Source organism: Pelodiscus sinensis, chromosome 29, assembly GCF_049634645.1.
Source record: "Pelodiscus sinensis isolate JC-2024 chromosome 29, ASM4963464v1, whole genome shotgun sequence".
Taxonomy (NCBI): domain Eukaryota; kingdom Metazoa; phylum Chordata; order Testudines; family Trionychidae; genus Pelodiscus; species Pelodiscus sinensis.
In genome coordinates this window covers 2,923,848-2,942,327 of record NC_134739.1, presented here as the reverse complement: position 1 = coordinate 2,942,327, position 18,480 = coordinate 2,923,848, and the positions used below count along the sequence as shown (strand labels likewise).

Genomic DNA, 18,480 nt, shown 5'->3' with positions numbered 1-18,480 from the left:
GGTATGCTTCATTTGCCTCCCTGGTCCGAACTAGGGGGCAAGTGTAGACATACCCAGGAAGTAGTGGACAGAGCAGGGTATTTGGATTGAGCTCAGAAGCAACAAAGGAAGTCTTTAAAGGAGGGATACCTTTGCGCCAGTCAGCAAGCACAGCCCATGCTGGCTCACGGCCGCTTTAAATCCTGGATGCTCCACGGGGCCACATGGAGGGCAGAACTGAGTCCTGTGTCTTGATTTGGCAGAATTCAGTTTTCATTTTTGTATAATTATAATTTTGACAGATCATATTGATGTTTATTTAAAAAAAATCAGTTTTAATCCATTTACATTTTCACAATTGAACAATATTATGGGTTTTACACCATGTTTTATTTTATTTTGTTTTAATTCTATTGATTTACATTTTCATGTTTGCAGAAAATGATGGAAGGTCAGATAACAGAGCAGGCCAGACAATAATTATTTAATAGACATTGGTAATGAGTTTCACTTGGAGGCCAGCAGGCCTAGTGGATAGGCCATGGCTCAGCAGTTTTCCTACCCCAAAAGTCCTGGGATGGGCCTATCTGATGGTGCCAAGCAGTTAAGATGACTATGTGGTGGGAAATGTTGAGGGACTTTGCCCCCCCTTCATCAGGTGCAAGGGAGAGAGGCATGGGGTGCCTCACTTGTCTCTTCCTAGAGCACCTGACCAGCCCTCCATCATTTCCATCTGAGCCATGTCTTGCCTCCCTGCTCTCTCTCTGCATGGCTGCACCCCAGTCCTGTGCAAGTGGGGATTCCCAATCAGTCCCAGCAGCTCACTTGTCCAGTAAGTGATCCCCAGCCCCCCTCCCAGTGGTTTCCCCTCCACTGCCTGCTCTGCTGCTGAGGACGTAGGGTGGGGACGTGATCACTGTTCACCTGGAACCCACCGTCAACCTTGCCGCCATGGCTGCTCTGCCAGAAAGGGGAGGTTGCCAGCAGTTTCTGTCAGACTCATGGGAGCACTCAAGGTGCTCGACCACATCGAGGTCGCAGTTCTCTGCGGGGGGCACACGAGGATGGAGGGCGCCTGTATGTGAGTTCTCCTAATGCAGAGACACCACGGCACACAAAGGACGCTCCCTGGCAGTCTGTAATGCCGGGCAGCACACAGCTGCCGTCCAGGCACCGGGCTGGGATGACAGAGAAAATCTGAGTTGCATGTTTGTCTAAAATCACTTTATGCCTGTCCGTGCCCAGTGAGGGGGGCTCGACGGACGTCCCGCTCTCGGTGCCCGACACCCTCACGCAGTGGAAAGCCGGGATGTTCTGCACGGCGGAGGGGGGCTTTGGGCTCTCCCCCACGGCCACCCTCACAGTCTTCAAGCCCTTCTTTGTGGAGCTGGCCTTGCCGTACTCCGTGGTCCGGGGAGAGGCCTTCACCCTAAAGGCCACCGTCTTCAACTACCTGCAGCAGTGCATCAAGGTGAGCGCCGCCCAGGGCTGACCGGCTGGGGCTGGGCAGTGGCTCAGGCCAGCGAGTGGCACCAGCAGGCCCTAGCTGTGAGCCAGACACCCCGCAGTGACCCCTGGGCTCAGCACAACGCGGTGAGCGGGGCCTGAGCCTCAGGGGGTCCCCTCTCGGCCTGGAGCTGGCGCGTGTGAGCACGGCCCCCCCAGCCCTAAGGGGCTCTCGTGTCGGCCCCACAGGTGCGGGTGATGCTGGCGGAGTCGGCGCAGTTCCAGGTGCAGGCGGGTGAGGACGGCGCCTACAGCAGCTGCCTCTGTGCAGACGAAGGGAAAACTTTCCAGTGGGAGGTGACAGCGAGCAGCCTGGGTAAGGGGCGCTGGGGCTCTGTGCTGGGGGAGGGGCGGGGAAAGTGTGTGTGTGGGGGGGGCCTCTTGCTGGAGCCTTTGCACTAGAGAGGCAGGTGAGGGGCTCTGCAGGCTCTGCATGGGGAGGCAGGAGGGTAGGGGTAGGGGTACTACAGGCTCTGTGCTGGAAGTGGGGGGAGGGGCAGGAAAGGGTCTCTCAGGGCTTGGTGCCATGGGGGAGGGGAACAGGGGAAGAGCTGCAGGGTGGGGGGGAGACACCCGGGCAGAGAAACCCCTTCCAGCCTACGCGCCACTTCCCACAGGCGCCACCTCCCTCCGCCCTGCCCTCTCTTCCCCCCTTTCTCTCTCTCGCCATTTTCTCTTTATTCTGCTTTTCTCTCCCTTCTTCTCCATCCTCCCCCTTGCTGTCCCCTCCCCTCTCGGACCGGGGCCCTCTGCAGCGGCTGGGCATGGGCGTGGGGCTGTCTAACGGGCGTCTCCGCCTGGCTCCGCAGGGGAGGTGAACTTCACCGTCAGCACGGAGGCCCTGCGCACCGAGGAGCTGTGCGGCAACGAGCTGGCCGTGGTGCCGGCCCAGGGGCGCGTGGACACCGTGATCAAGCCCCTGCGGGTCCTGGTCAGTGTCTGCTGGGCCCGGGCCCAGCGGAGGGAGGTGGGTGCCTGGGGCTCACCCCCCAACCCCGGGTGGCTGTAGGCAGGGGTGAAAGTAACTTACAATTCTTACCGGTCCTGTTGTACGGGGGAGGGGGTAAGGCCCCTCCAGGAGCTTGGCCTCTGCTCCCCCCGCCCGTCCCTTTCATGGCGCACACACCTGCTGCTTCCAGCCGGTGAGCAGGACAGGCTGGGAGCACGGCCCCCGCGCGGAGCCCTCTCTCACTGGTGCGGCGCCGCTCGTCCCGCTGGCTGCAGGCTGAGTCTGCACCGGTGATCGTCCTTTGTGCTGGCATCGAAAATAGCGTCCCAGCACGTTCCTGACCCAGGCATGCACTGCCCCGTCCCACGGCCCCTCGCTGCAAGCTTGGGGCGGTCGGGGGAAGTCCTGGGGCCGACAGAGACGGGGGTTAGTCCCAGGGGGCGGCTCAGAAAAGCTCAAGAGGGCGGAGGGAACTGGCAGGGGGAAAGCTCCGAGATCTGAGATCTGCCCGGCTGGGAACAGTCTCCACGGGCTGTAGTATAGGGGAGGAGCCTGCCCTGGCTGGGGGTGTCTGACTGTCTCTCTGATGCCCCTTCCCAACAGCCGGGGGGGATCCTGGAGGAGAAGTCGCACAGCTCCCTGCTCTGCCAGGAAGGTAGGAGCCCAGCGCCTGTCTGGGATCAGTGGGTTGGGGAGACTGTTACCAGGTTTGCCTGTTACTCTGGGGCACACTCTTATGGGGGAGGGAAGATTATGGGGGGTGCATGGGCTACTTGGGCTCTCATATGGAGCTGCACTTCTCCCCGCGGCCAGTTCCCTCCCAACGGGGCCCTTCTGCAGGAACTAAGTTCCCCAGGATGGGGTTCTCCCACCCTCGAAACACACAGCCACACCCAGAGCACGTCTGAGAGGCCCGTTAATCCACACTCATGAGCCCACCCCTTAGATGTGCCTGGACTTAGTGGGCTGGTTTAACAGCACTTTGAGCTGCCACCCTCATGTCCCTCCCCAGGTCCAGCATCCCCCTATCCCCACTTTCACGCCACAACCGCCCTGCTGGGAACCTCCTTGGTGAGCAAACCCCACCGGAGTTTGAGGCGCTCCAGGGAACTTCAGCTTTGGTACAAGAACCTCTTCTGAAGAGCGAACGGGGAAGCCCAACAACACCCCGAGGGAGAGAGAGGGAAAGAGGGAGAAGCAGCCAGCTTAGCAATGAGAGTTATTTATTTCTAGGCAGTAACCACACAAGGGGAGCCAAACAAACGAGCAGTTACACGATTTCATCTCACGAAATGGGATTACAAACCCTAGGGCTAGCGAACCGGAACTGATCGCCTAAGGCAGGGCCAGCAGGTAGGGTTGCCACATGCTCCCCCCCAAAATACCAGAAACGCAGTATTTTGGTCAAGGAGTGCGGAATAATAATTACTGCCTCTCCCAGCCCCACTCCCCCTGCCCCTTCTGACGGGCCCAGACCGGCGATCACAGCCCCACCTCCCAGCTGGGACTCCCAGGTTGGGAGGCAGGGCCGCCATCAGCGCTGGGAGCCTGTGATTGCGCAGAAGCCTGGGAGTCTGGCCAGCCACTACCCCCGCCCCCACCAGGCTTCTGCGCAATCAGAAGCTCCTAGCACGGATCATGGTCCCACCTTCTAGCCACTCCTCCCACCCACGCCAGGCTTCCGTCTGGTGCGCAGCCGGAAAAATCAGAGAATATCGGACATTGCACATGTCTGGTATTCTCTGATTTTTTTTTACCGGACAAAGAGCGCAAATACCGGAGTGTCCGGTAGAATACCAGACACCTGGCAACCCTATCAGCAGGCTATACCTAAAGAGGGAGAGAAAAAGAGAGATCTCTCCGTCTGTGAAGATTGAACTGATCGGGGTTCCCAGAGGTTGATGGTGGTAGCTGGGGGTTCAGCGTGTTGGAGACAAGTGGAGCAGAGCCCCCAGAATGGTCAGTCAGGAGCAGATGACGTCCAGTGGAACTGATGCGGACTTTAGAATAGACCCAGGCATCAGAACACTGGACTTGAGCAATGGCAGAAATGTTTGTAGGGACACAACTGAAGAGCTGTCTACACTGGCATGAATTTCCGGAAATGCTTAAAACGGAATACTATTCCGTTTTCAGTTTTTCCAGAAAAGGAGCGTCTACATTGGCAGGCTGCTTTTCCGGAAAAGCCCTTTTTCCGGAAAAGTGTCTGTGGCCAGTGTAGACGTGTTTTTCCAGAAAAGAGCCCCGATCGCCATTTTCGCGATCGGGGCTTTTTTCCGGAAAAGACTACTGGGCTGTCTACACTGGCCCTTTTCCGGAACAGTGTTCCGAAATAAGGACTTATGCCTGAGCGGGAGCAGAATAGTTTTTCCAGAATAGCGGCTGATTTTGTACAGTACAGCATCGTTGCTTTTCCGGAAATTCAAGGGCCAGTGTAGACAGCTCGCAGCTTATTCCGGAAAAGCGGCTGATTTTCCGGAATAAGTGGCCCAGTGTAGACACAGCCGATGTGTTTATGGGTGAACAGATGGCTCAGGGGAGTATTCCAAAGTTTTGTCTAGGCTGGACAATAGAGACTGATCCTTCCTGGCTGGGGCGCTGTTCCGTGAGAGAGCTCGTGACGGGCCTAGGCAGTGTCGGTATTTTGGATAGCAATAGGATCTGTTACCATAGTTGGTCTGATAATGACTGATTTGGGTGTGAGCAGGCCTGGGTTCATTAGCATCCAGAGCACCCTACCAGGCTGCTCTTTTCTGCTGTTGGTGTCGCACTGTTCGGGGGCCTTGCATTGGAAGTGCCGTTCTCCATTCTGTTTGCTAACGGAGGGTCTGTCTGTTCCATCTTCCATGCTGATGAGCCTGGGGCGTTCCCTTAATCTCCCTGCCTCTGCCTTTTCATTGCCCTGTCTTTGGTTCAAGCAGATGCCCCAGGGTGGGGGGTGTTCTCCATGAGTATCATGCCCGCTCCCCAAGAGAGCTAGTAGGTAACAAGACACCTGAGCCGTTTCTTGGCTATGGCACGTTAGCAGCCCAGTTAGGGGCACGGGACCCACCAGGCCGAACCAGACCAGGTGTAGGCCAGGCCAGTGACCTGCCTGTGACAGGGGCGGGGCCCAGCTGCCCGGGGAAGAAGCTCCCCCTAGTGGGCAGTTATGGAACCGGCTGCCATGGACCAATGGCCCAAGCTCCTCCTCCCGAGTCTCACTGGGCCCGTTGCACCAGCTCCTCCTCCCGTCAGCCTGGCCCACGTGTCCTAAGCTCCCTGCAGAGCTCAACACAAGGGCCCCGTGGGGCCGGGAGAGGGGCCGACCCCACAGGCAGGGCCCTGCCCTGAGAACCCCGCCCCTCCCCCAAGGCCCTGGCGTACCGCAGCACGTGGAGCTTGGGACTGAGCGAGGGGCAGTGACCGGGCGAGACCCCCCGAGTGGTGTGGAATGGGGGGATCTGATTGGCTGCAGGCTGGGGCAGGCTCCCAGCAGGCCTTTCCGGTTGTGTCTTTGCCTTTGTGTCTCGCAGCGTCCGAAGAAATCTCCTTGCAGCTGCCTGCGAACGTCCTGGCGGGGTCCGAGCGGGCCCACGTGACTGTCCTGGGTAAGGAATTCCCCTGCCCCACCCCTGCCAGGGCGCGGTGCCTGCCCAGCCAGCCCGGCTGTGCCCAGCGCTCCGGTCAGAGAGCCAGGGCGTCACGGACGGGAAAGCCCCAGGAGGTGGAGTGGGGGCCTTGGGCTGGGGCAGGACCGGTCCTGCAGTCTGTGCTCCAGGGCCTCGCCCAGCGAGGGGCTGCAGACTCACACGGTGGTGCCAGGAAGCTGTGCCAGGGCATTGGCCTCTGGGCCATTCCTCACCAGCTACCCACGTAACCCCCCAGGCTGAACTGAACTGGGGGCTCAGAGCCCTGGGTGCCAGGGCTCCAGGGACATGGAGTTAGCACCGGGCAGCTGTTGTTCAGCCTGGTCATTCTCTGCTCCCCGACCCCTTGGTGGCAGGAGACATAATGGGCGCGGCTCTGCAGAACATAGACCGCCTGCTGGCCATGCCCTACGGCTGTGGAGAGCAGAACATGGTCCGGTTCGCTCCCAACATCTACATCCAGCAGTACCTGGAGAAGAGCGGGCAGCTGAGCCCGGAGATCAGAGACAAGGCCCAGGGATTCCTGCAGAGCGGTGAGTGTCCTGCCCACCTCCACCCCCACCCCCTGGGTATGCTGGGGCCAGGGCAGGGCCTGTCCATGCCATCTCTGGGCCCGGGTTCCAGTCCAGCCCCAGCTCCGGGCACTGGCTGGTCAGGGAATGGGATCCTGGGTCTTTCCTCTCAGGGCCGCAGCTCCAAGCCAGGTGCATGGGGAGTGTTTGGCTCAGGGGTTCGGGAGAGGGAGAAAAGCCCTTTCCCCTCTAGGGACCCGGGGCGGGTGGGACCCAGCCCCAGGCCGGGGCACTGCAGGACTTAGGGGGGTCAGGGCCCTCTTCGGCCTCAGCTCTGTCACTGCATTCAAACCGCCCCATAGAATTTCTGAGTCTCAGTGTGGGCGGAGGGGTGGTGCTAGCAGGCCGCGTGGGGCCCAGGCTGGGGTGGATTCTAGCCCCTGCGGACGAGCAGATCCAGGACTCAGTGCGTCTCTCCCACCCCACAGGGTACCAGCGCCAGCTTCGCTATAAGCACAAGGACGGCTCGTACAGCGCCTTCGGGGAGAGCGACTCCACGGGCAACACCTGGTGAGGGGCTACCCTGCACGGGCGAGTCAGGGCTCCGGGTGGGGACAGGACAGACATGGGCTGCAGCCTGCTCCCCACACAGCTCTGCCCCACGGCCCTCTCGCCAATCCCCTATTCCCATCCCGGGCTCCCCTGACTGCTCTGACCCCCAGGCCTGCCCCCCTCTTGCCCCACAGCTCTCCGGCAGAGGGTCCTTCTAACGGGTCTCTCCCCGCCCAGGCTGACGGCCTTCGTCCTCAAGTCCTTTGGCCAGGCCAGACCCTACATCTTCATCGACGAGAAACACCTAAAGGACGCTCTTGGGTGGCTGCAGCGTCACCAGCTGGAGAGCGGCTGCTTCCGCAGCGTGGGGAAGCTGTTGAACAACGCCCTGCAGGTTCAAGGGGATGGGCTGGTGGAGGGAGAAGGTGGGGAAGTCGCTGCCCCCCCGCCCCCCCATTGCAGCTGGTTGTTGTAACCCACTTTCCTTTGGGCGTTTCCCTGCCTTTTAGCGGCAGCTGAATGGCCAGGACAGCCGGGTCAGAGGGTTTTTGCAGAAGGAGGGAGGAGCCCTGGTCTATCCACCCCTGGCTACGGTGCAGCCCGGCCTCCTGGCTGGCACTGGGCAGACTATGCCAGCGTTGGGCAACCCTAGTGAGTAGCCGCATGAGTAGCCTCCTTCATCGCAGTGGGCCACCAGGCTGGATAGGACACGCGCGCTAACCACGCGTCCAGGGATAAGATGAAATACGTTGCACTGGGCTCTCCTTTGCCAGCCCTTTTCAACACACCGAGACCCGTCAGCGGGGCTCCTGGCTCCTAGCCTGTCTCAACCCTCCCCTTTGCTGCAGGCCTCGCCCACAGTCCAACCCTTCCCTCAAACCTCCACCCGGCCCCTTCCCTGCTTCCCCCCCGAGCACATCCCATCCCGCCGCCTCCCTCCCCCTCCCAGCATTCCGGAGCACCGGGGATCAGGTGATTTGTGCCCCATTCGGCCAGACACCTGTTTCTTTCCCCTGCTTGGAGGCGAAAATACCAGACACCTCGCAACCCTGCGACACACTCAGCAAACGGCCCCAGGCCCCCCCGGAGACTCCCCCAGACGTCCCCCCGGAGACCCCCCCAGGCCCCCGCTTACTTGGTTCTTCAGGGGCTTGTCTTGTGGCTGGAACAGAAAAAAGAAAATGTCCACCAGCAAAAAAGGCCTCTTCTTAAAGGGGCCATGATGATTTTTTTTTTTTATTTTGTTTAATACCTGCTATCTGTCGGGTCCTTTTCTTGGAGGGGAGGAGGCTGTTTGGTATTTTTAGTTAAACCATCTGGGAAGCCATGGGGGAGTAGGTATGTGTGGGCCCCCCGTGCACAAGAGGAGGAGGGGGCATGCGCAGGCCACACGTAGAACTCCAGTGAGCTGCCTGCAGCCCCCAAGCTGCACCTTGCCCAGATTGTCAACCTGAACCGAGGCCTTTCACTGCAGACTGGCTGAACTTCAGCTCCACCTGCCCCTGCCCCCCTGGAATTGGGGGAGGTGTGGGCCCTGGGAGGGAGTTTGGCTGCAAGGCGCAGGCTCTGAGAGGGAGTTTGGCTGCAGGAGGGGAAGAGGGGTCTGGCTCTGGGAGGGAATGTGGGGGTGGGATGGAGGCTGGGCGCTGGGTGCAGGCTCTGGGTTGGAGCAGAGGGTGGGTCAGCAGGAGGGGACAAGGGCTGCAGGTTCTGGGAGGGAGTTTGGGGGCAGGTGCAAAGCTTACCTGGGACATCCTGTTCCTGAGCAGGGAGACCGGGGGTCTCCAGGCGCTGCTGCCTGCAGGCGCCACCTCTACAGCTTCTTATTGGCTGCAGGATTGCTCGGGGCGGGGGCAGTGTGCAGAGACACCCCCACCCCCAGGGCCACTGGGATGAATGTACCAGCAGCCGCCCAAAGAAGAGGCCAGAAGCCGTTATATCCCCGCTGTGCTGCGCGTGCTGGCAGTGGGGGCTCTGGGTCATTTCAAATCACCTGGGGCAACAGGCAGTGCCCAGGGACACAAAGGGGGCAGCGCATGGTGTTGGCAGGTGGGGCTGGGAGACAGGTCTGGCCCCAAACTTTACTGGAGCTGGGCCCCAGGCCAGGAATGTTCCTAGCACCCAGTCACAACAAGCCCATAGGATTTTCTGACCATGGCTGCGTTTCCGCTTTCCCGAGAGAAATCAAAACATTTCAGCAAAACGAACGTCTCCCTCCGAGGTTCGGCTTTGTGGAAACTGCGCTGGCCTGAAGAAACTCTTCAGTGGGAAATCCCACGCAGCTTGAGTCCCAGCCTAATTCCTGCCCCTGCCCCCAGCTTGCAGGGAGCCGGGTCTCTGCGGGAGGGCTGGGTTGTGCTCACCCATTTGGGAGCTGGATGGAGACAAATCTCGGGAAACAATCACATTCTGAAGCAGGGGGACGATTTAACGAGCAGATGCTCCCCCAGGGAGGGGCGAATCCCTCGGCCGCTGCAGAAAGGAGATCTGGGAAATGTCCGTTTCTCTGGCAGTTTTATACAACTCTGAAATGGAACAACCACCACCTCTTATCGCACACCTGTGGAACTCACTGCCCTGGGATAGCTGCTTGGAACTCAAATTCTGGAGGAGGAGCTCAAATCAGCAACGTGCAGTGCTCAAGCCGGTTCTGCTCTGGCTCAAAGGGGCTGGCCTGGGCTGCAGACCACCAGCTCCAGGCAGCGAGGCGCAGCTGGGTCTGAGGTAGCTCCCTGTCTCTCCATCCTCCCCAGGGCGGCATCGTGGATGAAATCTCTCTCTCGGCTTACATCACGGCGGCGCTGCTGGAATTGGGGCAGCCGCTCACGGTGAGGCAAAACCCTGCCTTCCCGGGGGGGGGGGGGGGGAGCAACTGGGGGCAGAATTGGAGCTTCTTGGGGATAGTGAGGGGAGAGTTAGTACTAGGGAGAGATTTGGGGTGTGATGGGGGAGGTGTAAGGGTTGGTACCAGGGAGGGATTTGGGATGTGACGGGGAGGTGTGAGGGTTGGTTCCAGGGAGGGATTTGGGATGTGACGGGGAGGTGTGAGGGTCGGTTCCAGGGAGGGATTTGGGATGTGATGGGGAGGTGTGAGGGTCGGTTCCAGGGAGGGATTTGGGGTGTGATGGGGGAGGTGTGAGGGCTGTTTCCAGGGAGGGATTTGGGATGTGACGGGGAGGTGTGAGGGTTGGTTCCAGGGAGGGATTTGGGGTGTGATGGGGGAGGTGTGAGGGTTAGTTCCAGGGAGGGATTTGGGATGTGATGGGGAGGTGTGAGGGTTGGTATCAAGGAGGGATTTGGGATGTGATGGGGAGGTGTGAGGGTTGGTATCAAGGAGGGATTTGGGATGTGATGGGGAGGTGTGAGGGTTGGTATCAAGGAGGGATTTGGGGTGTGATGGGGGAGGTGTGAGGGTTGGTATCAAGGAGGGATTTGGGGTGTGATGGGGGAGGTGTGAGGGTTATTTCCAGGGAGGGATTTGGGATGTGATGGGGAGGTGTGAGGGTTGGTATCAAGGAGGGATTTGGGGTGTGATGGGGGAGGTGTGAGGGTTGTTTCCAGGGAGGGATTTGGGGTGTGATGGGGGAGGTGTGAGGGTTGTTTCCAGGGAGGGATTTGGGGTGTGATGGGGGAGGTGTGAGGGCTCTTTCCAGGGAGGGATTTGGGGTGTGATGGGGGAGGTGTGAGGGTCGGTTCCAGGGAGGGGTTTGGGGTGTGATGGGGGAGGTGTGAGGGTCGGTTCCAGGGAGAGGTTTGGGGTGTGATGGGGGCAGTGGGCAGAAGGGTTGGTTCTGGGAAGCGGGTCAGGGAGAGAAGGGGCTGGGGACAGCGGTGTCAGGTCATCAGGCATATTCAGCTGTTCAGCCAGCGTCTGGGTCTGGGTGTGGGGCGGTGGGGGGATCGGGCCACGCTATGGGCAGTCGGGTGGGAGATGGTTCAGGGGCAGGTGACAGCTGGCTGGTGGAGCAGTGTTAGGCCCAGGGGGTGGTACCTGGGGGACTCCCCCAGAGCTCAGCCTGATGGGGCGTCTGTTGGGTGTCTCCCCCATCCCAGGACCCCACGGTGACCAGGGCCCTCCAGTGCCTCCAGGAGTCCTCGCGCACCAGTGACCTCTACACGCAGGCGCTACTGGCCTACGCCTTCGGGCTGGCGGGGCGCACGGAGCTGCGGGACGCCCTTCTGCAGAGCCTGGCCCAGCACAGCGTCAGCGCCGGTACCGCAGCGCCTCGCTCCAGTGCCCTCCCCCCTGGCGGCCTCCAGACACAGGGCAGGGCTGCCCCCCCCGGCCCTGCCCACACACTGGCCCCCTCCCCCAGCGCCTCCTTAGGCTCCCAGCGGAGCTTCCCAACCCGCCTCTGGTCTCTGCTGAGGCTGCCAGCGAGGGGCCAATGGGCTGGGACTCTCACCCCCCACACCTAGAGCGAGATCGTCCCTGGGCCCAGCACACGGGGCAAAGGGGACGCGGCTGGGTCCTTGCCCCCCCCCCCAGAGAGGCACGACCTGCGTGGTCGGGGGCTCGGTCCGGCCGGCTCAGGGACAGTCCCTTCTCTCTCCACGCTCTGCCCGGCTAGTGTGCTGCCTCCTCCCCTGGTAAGCAGTGCCAGGCACAACACCCAGCCTCTGCCCCAGGGTGGGGAAGCTCTGCTCCTGGGGCACCAGGGGCTAAGAGGCACTGGGGGAACCCATCTGCAAGACCCCACGGAGGTGGGGGGTAGCCGGGCGTCAGCTGCACCCCTGCCCTTCAGCAGCATCGTGCTCCCCTCCCGCACCGAGGCCTGGGGGACCCCGCACTCACGCAGGGGCTCTCTGCCAGTGACTGGAAGTGCCAGCGCTAAGCACAAGCCAGCTAAACAACAGCTTCGGACCCAGTGGCTCACAGCTCTGCCGTCTCTGGGAGTCACGGGACGCGCCCCTGCGGGCGCCCCCCAACACCCCTGGGGCTTCTCGCTGGCTCCCTTGAGCTCAGACTGAGGCTGTGTCTAGACTGCAAAGGAAAGTCGGAAAAAGACACAAATTGGGAACCGCAGTTTGCGGATCTTTTTCTGCCTTTTTTTCAGAAGAGGCGTTTTCGAAATTGCACCTGTCTCCATGGGGCCAAACGTTGGAAACCCTCCTCCTTCGGCCCATCCTCCTTCCTCACACAATGAGGCGTACAGGGATGCTGGGAGAACGCGGCCGCTTTTTCGGAGACCGCTCCTTGGGCGCGGAAGAGCTTTTCGGGGACACCTCTAAAATCCCGGAAAAGCTCGGCCGTGTGGACATGGCCTGAGCTGTGTTCCTGGGCTGCCCCGAGGGGCTGTTGCCCCTTGGGTGAGGGTCCCGCATTCAAGGATCTAGGGATCACTCGGTGGCGGGGTGTTAAACAGGCATCAGCTCTGCCCCATGTCGTTCAGCTGGGTCAGCCTCTAGAGAGGAGCCCAAACTAACATGGGGATCCCTGTCCCCCTCTGCTGCCTGCATGACAGAGACATTTCGGGATGACCTGCCGCCGTGATGTACCTGGGCTGGGCTTTTGGCTCAGCCAGCCGACGCTCCCGGCATCCCTGGAGCCAGGGATCAGACCCTACTGATGACCAGCCCAGTGGCCTGCTCTTACACCTGTGTAGCCGCCCAGTGCCCTGGGAACCAGCTGCTGTGTCCTGCCCCAGAGGTGGCTGCATTCGGTGGGGGGCAGGAATCCCTCTGGGCCCGGGTCCCTTTGCCAGGCAAACAGGTGACCCGCTGTGTTGTAACTGCAGCCGTGGGGCTGCCCTTCCCTCGGCCCCTCTCCTAGGGGGACAGCTCCACTGGCGGAGGAAGGTGAAGGCCCTGCCCAGCCCCGGACCCTACTGGGACCAGGCCCCCTCGGCGGAGGTGGAGCTGACGGCTTACGTGCTCCTGGCCCATCTCTCCCTGCCCAACGTGTCTGCTGCCGACTTGGCGACCGCCTCCCAGATCGTCCGCTGGCTCAGCAAGCAGCAGAACCCCTACGGGGGCTTTGCCTCCACACAGGTAACCGCCCTGCCCTTGGGCTAACACCCCCGGCATCAGGGGCTGGGAGCCTGGCCCTGGTGTCAGCACCTGGCAGGTCCCGATCCTGCTGCAGTGAGTCTGGGCAGGGCCCTCTCAGCCGCTCGGTGACTCCCCTGCCCCAGGACACGGTGGTGGCCCTGCAGGCCCTGGCCAGATACGCAGCCCTGACGTACAGCGCGAGCGGGACGGTGTCGGTGACCGTGAGCTCCCCGGCCGGGGCCCGGCAGCAATTCCACGTGGAGAACGCCAACCGGCTGGTGCTGCAGCGAGCGGCCCTGCAGGAGATCCCCGGGCAGTACACGGTGCAGGCCAGCGGCAGCGGCTGTGTCTTCGTGCAGGTGAGGGCAGGAGCGCCTGGGGCCCGGCGGTGAGTGGCTGTGCCCTGGGACTGCCCCACGGCTGGGCCCCACGGTGCCAGGCTCCGCCCCAACCCTCTCACTTTTCTCCCAGCTGATTCTGCGCTACAACGTGCCGCCCCCCAAGAGCGCCGCCACCTTTGAGCTGCGGGTGGAGACGGAGCCGAAGGAGTGCAGCGAGGGCGCCGCATCCCGCTTCAGCCTGGCCCTGCACGCCCGGTACCAGCCCGGCCCCCCACCCGCTGGGTCCGACTCCGGGGCAAGGACAGGCCCAGGCAGCGGGGAAGGGGCTGGGCAGAGCTGTCTGTCACACTCACAGGGCACCCAGCGGTCCCAGGGGTAACCCCCTTCCGTGGGGATCCGCTCTCCCCTGGGGGCTGAGCCCCTCCTCCGTCCCCCCACCTCTCTGAGCTCCAGCCCGCCTGGCTCTGCCGTGGGCCCCTCAGGGGGTCCCCTCGCTCCGGGCCCCGGGGCCTGCACTCCCAGGGGGACGGCGCAGCCCTGTTCTCTAGTCCGCAGCGACTCAGCCAGCGTGAAACAGGAGGTTTATTGAGCATTGAACCCAGCACAGGAACTCTCAGGCCTGTGGGCCTGGCCCCCTCCGCCAGCACGTCTGAGTCTGCCCTGCAGCCTGGGGGCCTCTGCCTGAGCCCTCTGCCCCGTCCAGCAGCCCCCGTATTCCAGCCAAGCCGCCGAGATCCCTCCCCAGCAGCTCCCCCCGCCCTCCCGCCTGCCTTCTGTCCCTGTAACCAGGGTCGCCTGGGCCCCTCTCTGCTCCCCTCCCCCCTCCTCCGCTCCCCGACTGGAACCAGCCGGGCAGGTCACTGGGTCCTCTCTCTGCCGCCCATTGGCCTCCCGCTGGCCCCAACCGGCCGTGTGGCCCGAGCTGGGTCTGCAGGTCCCTGGTCACGGGACTCCACCCTCCAGCCACTGGCCAGGGTCCTGAATCCCCTCTCACCTCGTAACACCAATAACCCAGGGACACCGAGAGTTACTCCTCCTGGAGCAAACCCTTTGAACCCCAAATCCCCCCGAGCACATCGTCCTACTGCAGGGCTGGGGGGGGCTGGGGGAGCCATTCACCCCCAGGGCTCGGAGCCCCTTGAAATCTTCGAATCAGAGGGTTGGAAGAGGCCGGCCTCAGCCCCTGGCTCCTCTTGCAGGTACAGGGGGGAGCGCTCAGCCACCAACATGGCCATCATCGAGGCCAAGCTGCCGTCCGGCTACGTCCCCGCCAAGAGCTCCCTGGGGCAGGTGAGACCAGACAGTGCCAGTCACACAGTCCGAATCCAGGGACTGGTCCATGGGGAGAGCCCAGCCCCCCAGGAGAACACAGATTGCAGCTCTGACCCCCACAGAGCTACCCCCACAGCGCCCTGCCCCCCGCAGCACAGCGCCCCCTAACACAGCCGTGAGGCGCTGCACAGCCCTGGGACTCCCATCCCGTCACTGAGCAGCTCCTGCCTGTGACTAGCTCCCCTCCAACAGAGCGCCCCTGCCTAGACTTTCCTCTTCCTACTGCAGCCCCCTAGTGCCAGGTGGGACTGACTTCGGGGGAGGCAGCCAGGCCCCTGGGCCATGGGGGGTGTTTGGGGCCCCATGTCCCACCCCCAGCCGGGCAGTGACTCCGGTCCCAGCCCCTCCGTGCGAGGCTCAGCCATTCCCTCCCCCCGCTCCTAGCTGGAGAAGCAGCCCTTGGTGAAGAGGCTGGAGGTGCAGAAGGACCAGGTGACCATCTACCTGGACCAGGTGAGTGCGGGCGGCTCAGGGCTCTGGGGCTGGTGCCAATGGGGAGGGCGTGTCCTGCGCGGGCGCCACCCACATAACTACTGCTCTGGTGGGCCTCGCCACCCTCAGTGTGGGGGGGCACTGAAATCTCCCCCGTCCCAAGGGCCCCAGTTGCATGAAGGACGGGGACCTGGGACCAGCCTCAGCCAGACCCCAGGGAGGGGCGTGAAGGGGGCTGTGGGGAACTCAGGGGTGGGGGAGCTGGGCCTGGCTGCTCCCGGGAAGGGGGTTAGCGCTGCCAGTGCAGACGCTCAGCCCAGGCACTCGCTCTGTCGCTCTCTCGGTAGCTGACGAAGGAGGTGGCAAGTTTCACCTTCTCCCTGGAGCAGGATTTCCCTGTGAAGAATCTCAGAGCAGCCCCTGTGAGGCTGTACGATTACTACGAGCCGGGTGAGTCCTGCCAGGGCCCGCCCTGGACCCCCGCTCCCGTGGGCACCATGGCACAGTCAGTCTCCGGCATGGGCCCCACCCCTGTTACTGCTACTCTGGGGGGCTGTGCCACTCTCAGTGAGGGGTCACTGAACTCTCCCCCCTCCCAAGGGCCCAGGTCCATGAATCCCCCCCAGGTGCAACCTCCCCCCCAGGTGCAAAGGGCTGGCAGGGTGGTTATGTCAGCGCGTTGAGGGCGACTCATGGGGGGGCGGGGCTTGGGGAGAGCGCTCAGCCCCACTCAGACACCTGGGCGACCTTGCACACCCTCTGGGGCTCAGACCCACAGCAGGGCTCCCCTGGGCTGGGACGACAGACTCTGCCTGGGCGGGAGTGGGGGGAGGGGCTCTCTCCTCATCCCTCACCCCCCTTGCCTTGCAGGGGAGCACACAGAGGCTGAGTACAGCGCCCCCTGCGGCTCAGGTAGGTGTGATGCACCCACCCATCTCCAGTCCCTACACCTGTCCGGGGGGCAAGGCCGTGGGGGGGAGAGGTCTGTGTCGGGGGAAGGGTCTATGTGGGGCACAAGGGACTCTGTGGTCTGGGGGTGACTGTGAGGGGGGAGTCTTTGGGGGTTGGGAGAGTTCTGGGGGCCATGTGGAGAGGTGTCCATCGGGCGGGGGAGGGGGTTGATCCTCTCTCAGGGGGTGTTTGTTTATTTAAAGCCCCTGATGCTGAGATGATGGAAAATTCCTGCTGAAGCCCCCACCCAGCAGCCCCCCGCGCCCGTCCTGAGAGCCGCCCTGGCAGCCGGACACCCCAGGATCTTCTCGGCTGCTGCTGTTCCCCCTTTGCACCTTCTTCAGCCAACGCCTCCCTGGTTGCTCTGGAAACATCCCCCTGCTCCCCCCTCCCACCCCCAGACCAGCCGCGGGGTCCCAGGTGTCCGTCACCCGTGGGAACCAGGGGCTGCTGTGGGGACCCCGGGGGTTTGCCGTGTGTCCTGCTGAGACCGTAACACAAGATACAACCCCCGCCTGTGTGTGAGGCTGCTCTCTTGCTTTGTGCTGCCCGGCTGCTGCTCCTCGCACGTCTCCTCCGCAGCCTGAGAGCAGCCGCTCCTGGGCCTGCGGCTCTGCCCCCTTCCTGCCCTGCGCTAACTGCGACAGCCCCCAGGTCCCAGCCCCGGCGGGCAGAGCTGCCCTGGTTACACAAGGCTCCATGGCAATAAACCAGCTGCCCTGACCTACTTTCCCCCAGGCCTCGCCCCAGTGGTCGGCACTTGCTGTGCTGCGGGGGAGGGTTGATTAGCTCAGTCCAGTTGAGTAGGGACCGAGTGACGCTGAGCCACCCTCGACCCTTCTCTCCCGCCGCCCACCGCAGCTCGACTGGCTCGCCAGGCCTGTAGGGTTGCCAGATCATTTACCCAAAAATACCAAACACCCGCCTCCAAAAAAAACCACCAGGGAAAAAATTCTGTGGAGGGAAAAAAAGGGGGGAGACCAAAGTTGTTGAGCAAAAAAAGAAGAGTTAAGAAAAAAATGAATAAATGAAACAGCGTGAAAACAGCTTTAAGTGCCTGCAGAGTCAGAACAGGGGTAGCAAGAGGGAACAGGCTGAGCGCTAAGACCAGGGAAGGCTTCAGTTCTTTAGGCTTTTTGCCGGCAGCCATTTTGTTTTCTTCATGGAGCCGGAAGGGAGCTTCCCTGTGGCCCCAGGTAAGCAGGGGGTCCGGGAGAGGGAGCCGAGGCACGGGGGGCTGGGCCCAGGTGCTGAGTGTGTCTGAGGGTTGCCAGATGTCTGGTACTTTTGCCTCCTGGCAGGGTGTCATCCGATGGTCAGGGTAGTGCGTGTGCTTGTGCGTGTGCGTGTTACACCCGAGTCTTCAACTGCTGGGACACAAGGTCCTGTCGCAGCGGGCAGCCTAGGGAGGCCGATGGGCGCCCCGAGGAGTTTAACGTCCGTGTCTTTAACTGCTAGGATCAGGATCCCTTCATGGTGGGCAGCCAACAGGCTGACAGACGCCCCAGAGTTTACAGGGAGAGCTTATTACACCTCAGACTTTGACTGCTAGGATACAGGATCCCTTCGCAGCGGGCAGCCTAGGGAAGGCTGAGAGATGCCCCTTCGGATCTGTACTTTGGAACCGACACGATCCAAATGCCCAGCTATGCCCGTATCTGTCCCTTATGTCCGGCTGGAGTTCTTTTAAATTGTGCTTGGTTCCATTACAGCAACTGAAGGAGTCAGGTTAAAACTTAAGCAGTTACAGGTTTATTAAAGAAGCTTATAAATCAGAAGGTTACAATGGCTATTGCTCTATTTCTTAACTGCTAGCAAATATAGATCTTAAAAATGGTTACAAAGAAAATAAAGATAGAAAATAGAAATAATGGTACCAAGTGACAGCTTAATCTTTAAAGAGCTCTAAGTCTATGTGTACACTTAAGACAAAGGACACATCCAGGTACAATTTTTACCCCCTTCTGTGCCTCTCGACTCCAGCGTGACAGGCCAGGGCCAGTCCCTCAATTCCTAGGAAAGACGAATACGAGGTGGGCGTCCCCATGGAACCTCGGGAGGCCAATTACCTAACCCGACCAGCAGATAGATCGTAGATTGACGCTCAGAGTAAGTGTGCTGCTGGACCCATCTTTATACCCATAGGGGCCCGTATCCTCTTTCTTATCTAAGATGCCAAATTGTGTTGGTCTGTCTTAGTGACGCCAGTTCTTACAAAGGAGTTTCAAGTTAATTTACACTTGCAAGAGAGAGAACTAAATTGTGAGTACTGGACATTCTTTACTGGGCGAGAGATTCCTCCCCCC

General features: G+C 61.4%; 1 protein-coding gene across 1 annotated transcript in view; it reads left to right on the top strand.

Moving 5' to 3' along the window:
* The window catches only part of LOC102461409 (alpha-2-macroglobulin-like protein 1), a 71,634-nt gene extending 53,589 nt beyond the window's left edge, over nucleotides 1–18,045 (top strand). Inside the window, exons 19-36 of the mRNA XM_075911657.1 lie at nucleotides 1,225–1,450; nucleotides 1,675–1,801; nucleotides 2,295–2,416; nucleotides 3,038–3,089; nucleotides 5,950–6,024; nucleotides 6,420–6,596; nucleotides 7,064–7,145; nucleotides 7,365–7,521; nucleotides 9,881–9,955; nucleotides 11,181–11,340; nucleotides 12,901–13,118; nucleotides 13,262–13,477; nucleotides 13,590–13,714; nucleotides 14,659–14,749; nucleotides 15,176–15,244; nucleotides 15,571–15,673; nucleotides 16,094–16,135; nucleotides 16,378–18,045. Of these exons, the coding sequence (XP_075767772.1) occupies nucleotides 1,225–1,450; nucleotides 1,675–1,801; nucleotides 2,295–2,416; nucleotides 3,038–3,089; nucleotides 5,950–6,024; nucleotides 6,420–6,596; nucleotides 7,064–7,145; nucleotides 7,365–7,521; nucleotides 9,881–9,955; nucleotides 11,181–11,340; nucleotides 12,901–13,118; nucleotides 13,262–13,477; nucleotides 13,590–13,714; nucleotides 14,659–14,749; nucleotides 15,176–15,244; nucleotides 15,571–15,673; nucleotides 16,094–16,135; nucleotides 16,378–16,412 (2,152 nt within the window). The 3' untranslated portion in view covers nucleotides 16,413–18,045. The remainder of the gene's footprint in view (nucleotides 1–1,224; nucleotides 1,451–1,674; nucleotides 1,802–2,294; nucleotides 2,417–3,037; nucleotides 3,090–5,949; nucleotides 6,025–6,419; nucleotides 6,597–7,063; nucleotides 7,146–7,364; nucleotides 7,522–9,880; nucleotides 9,956–11,180; nucleotides 11,341–12,900; nucleotides 13,119–13,261; nucleotides 13,478–13,589; nucleotides 13,715–14,658; nucleotides 14,750–15,175; nucleotides 15,245–15,570; nucleotides 15,674–16,093; nucleotides 16,136–16,377) is intronic.
* Nucleotides 18,046–18,480: the final 435 nt, after the last annotated feature.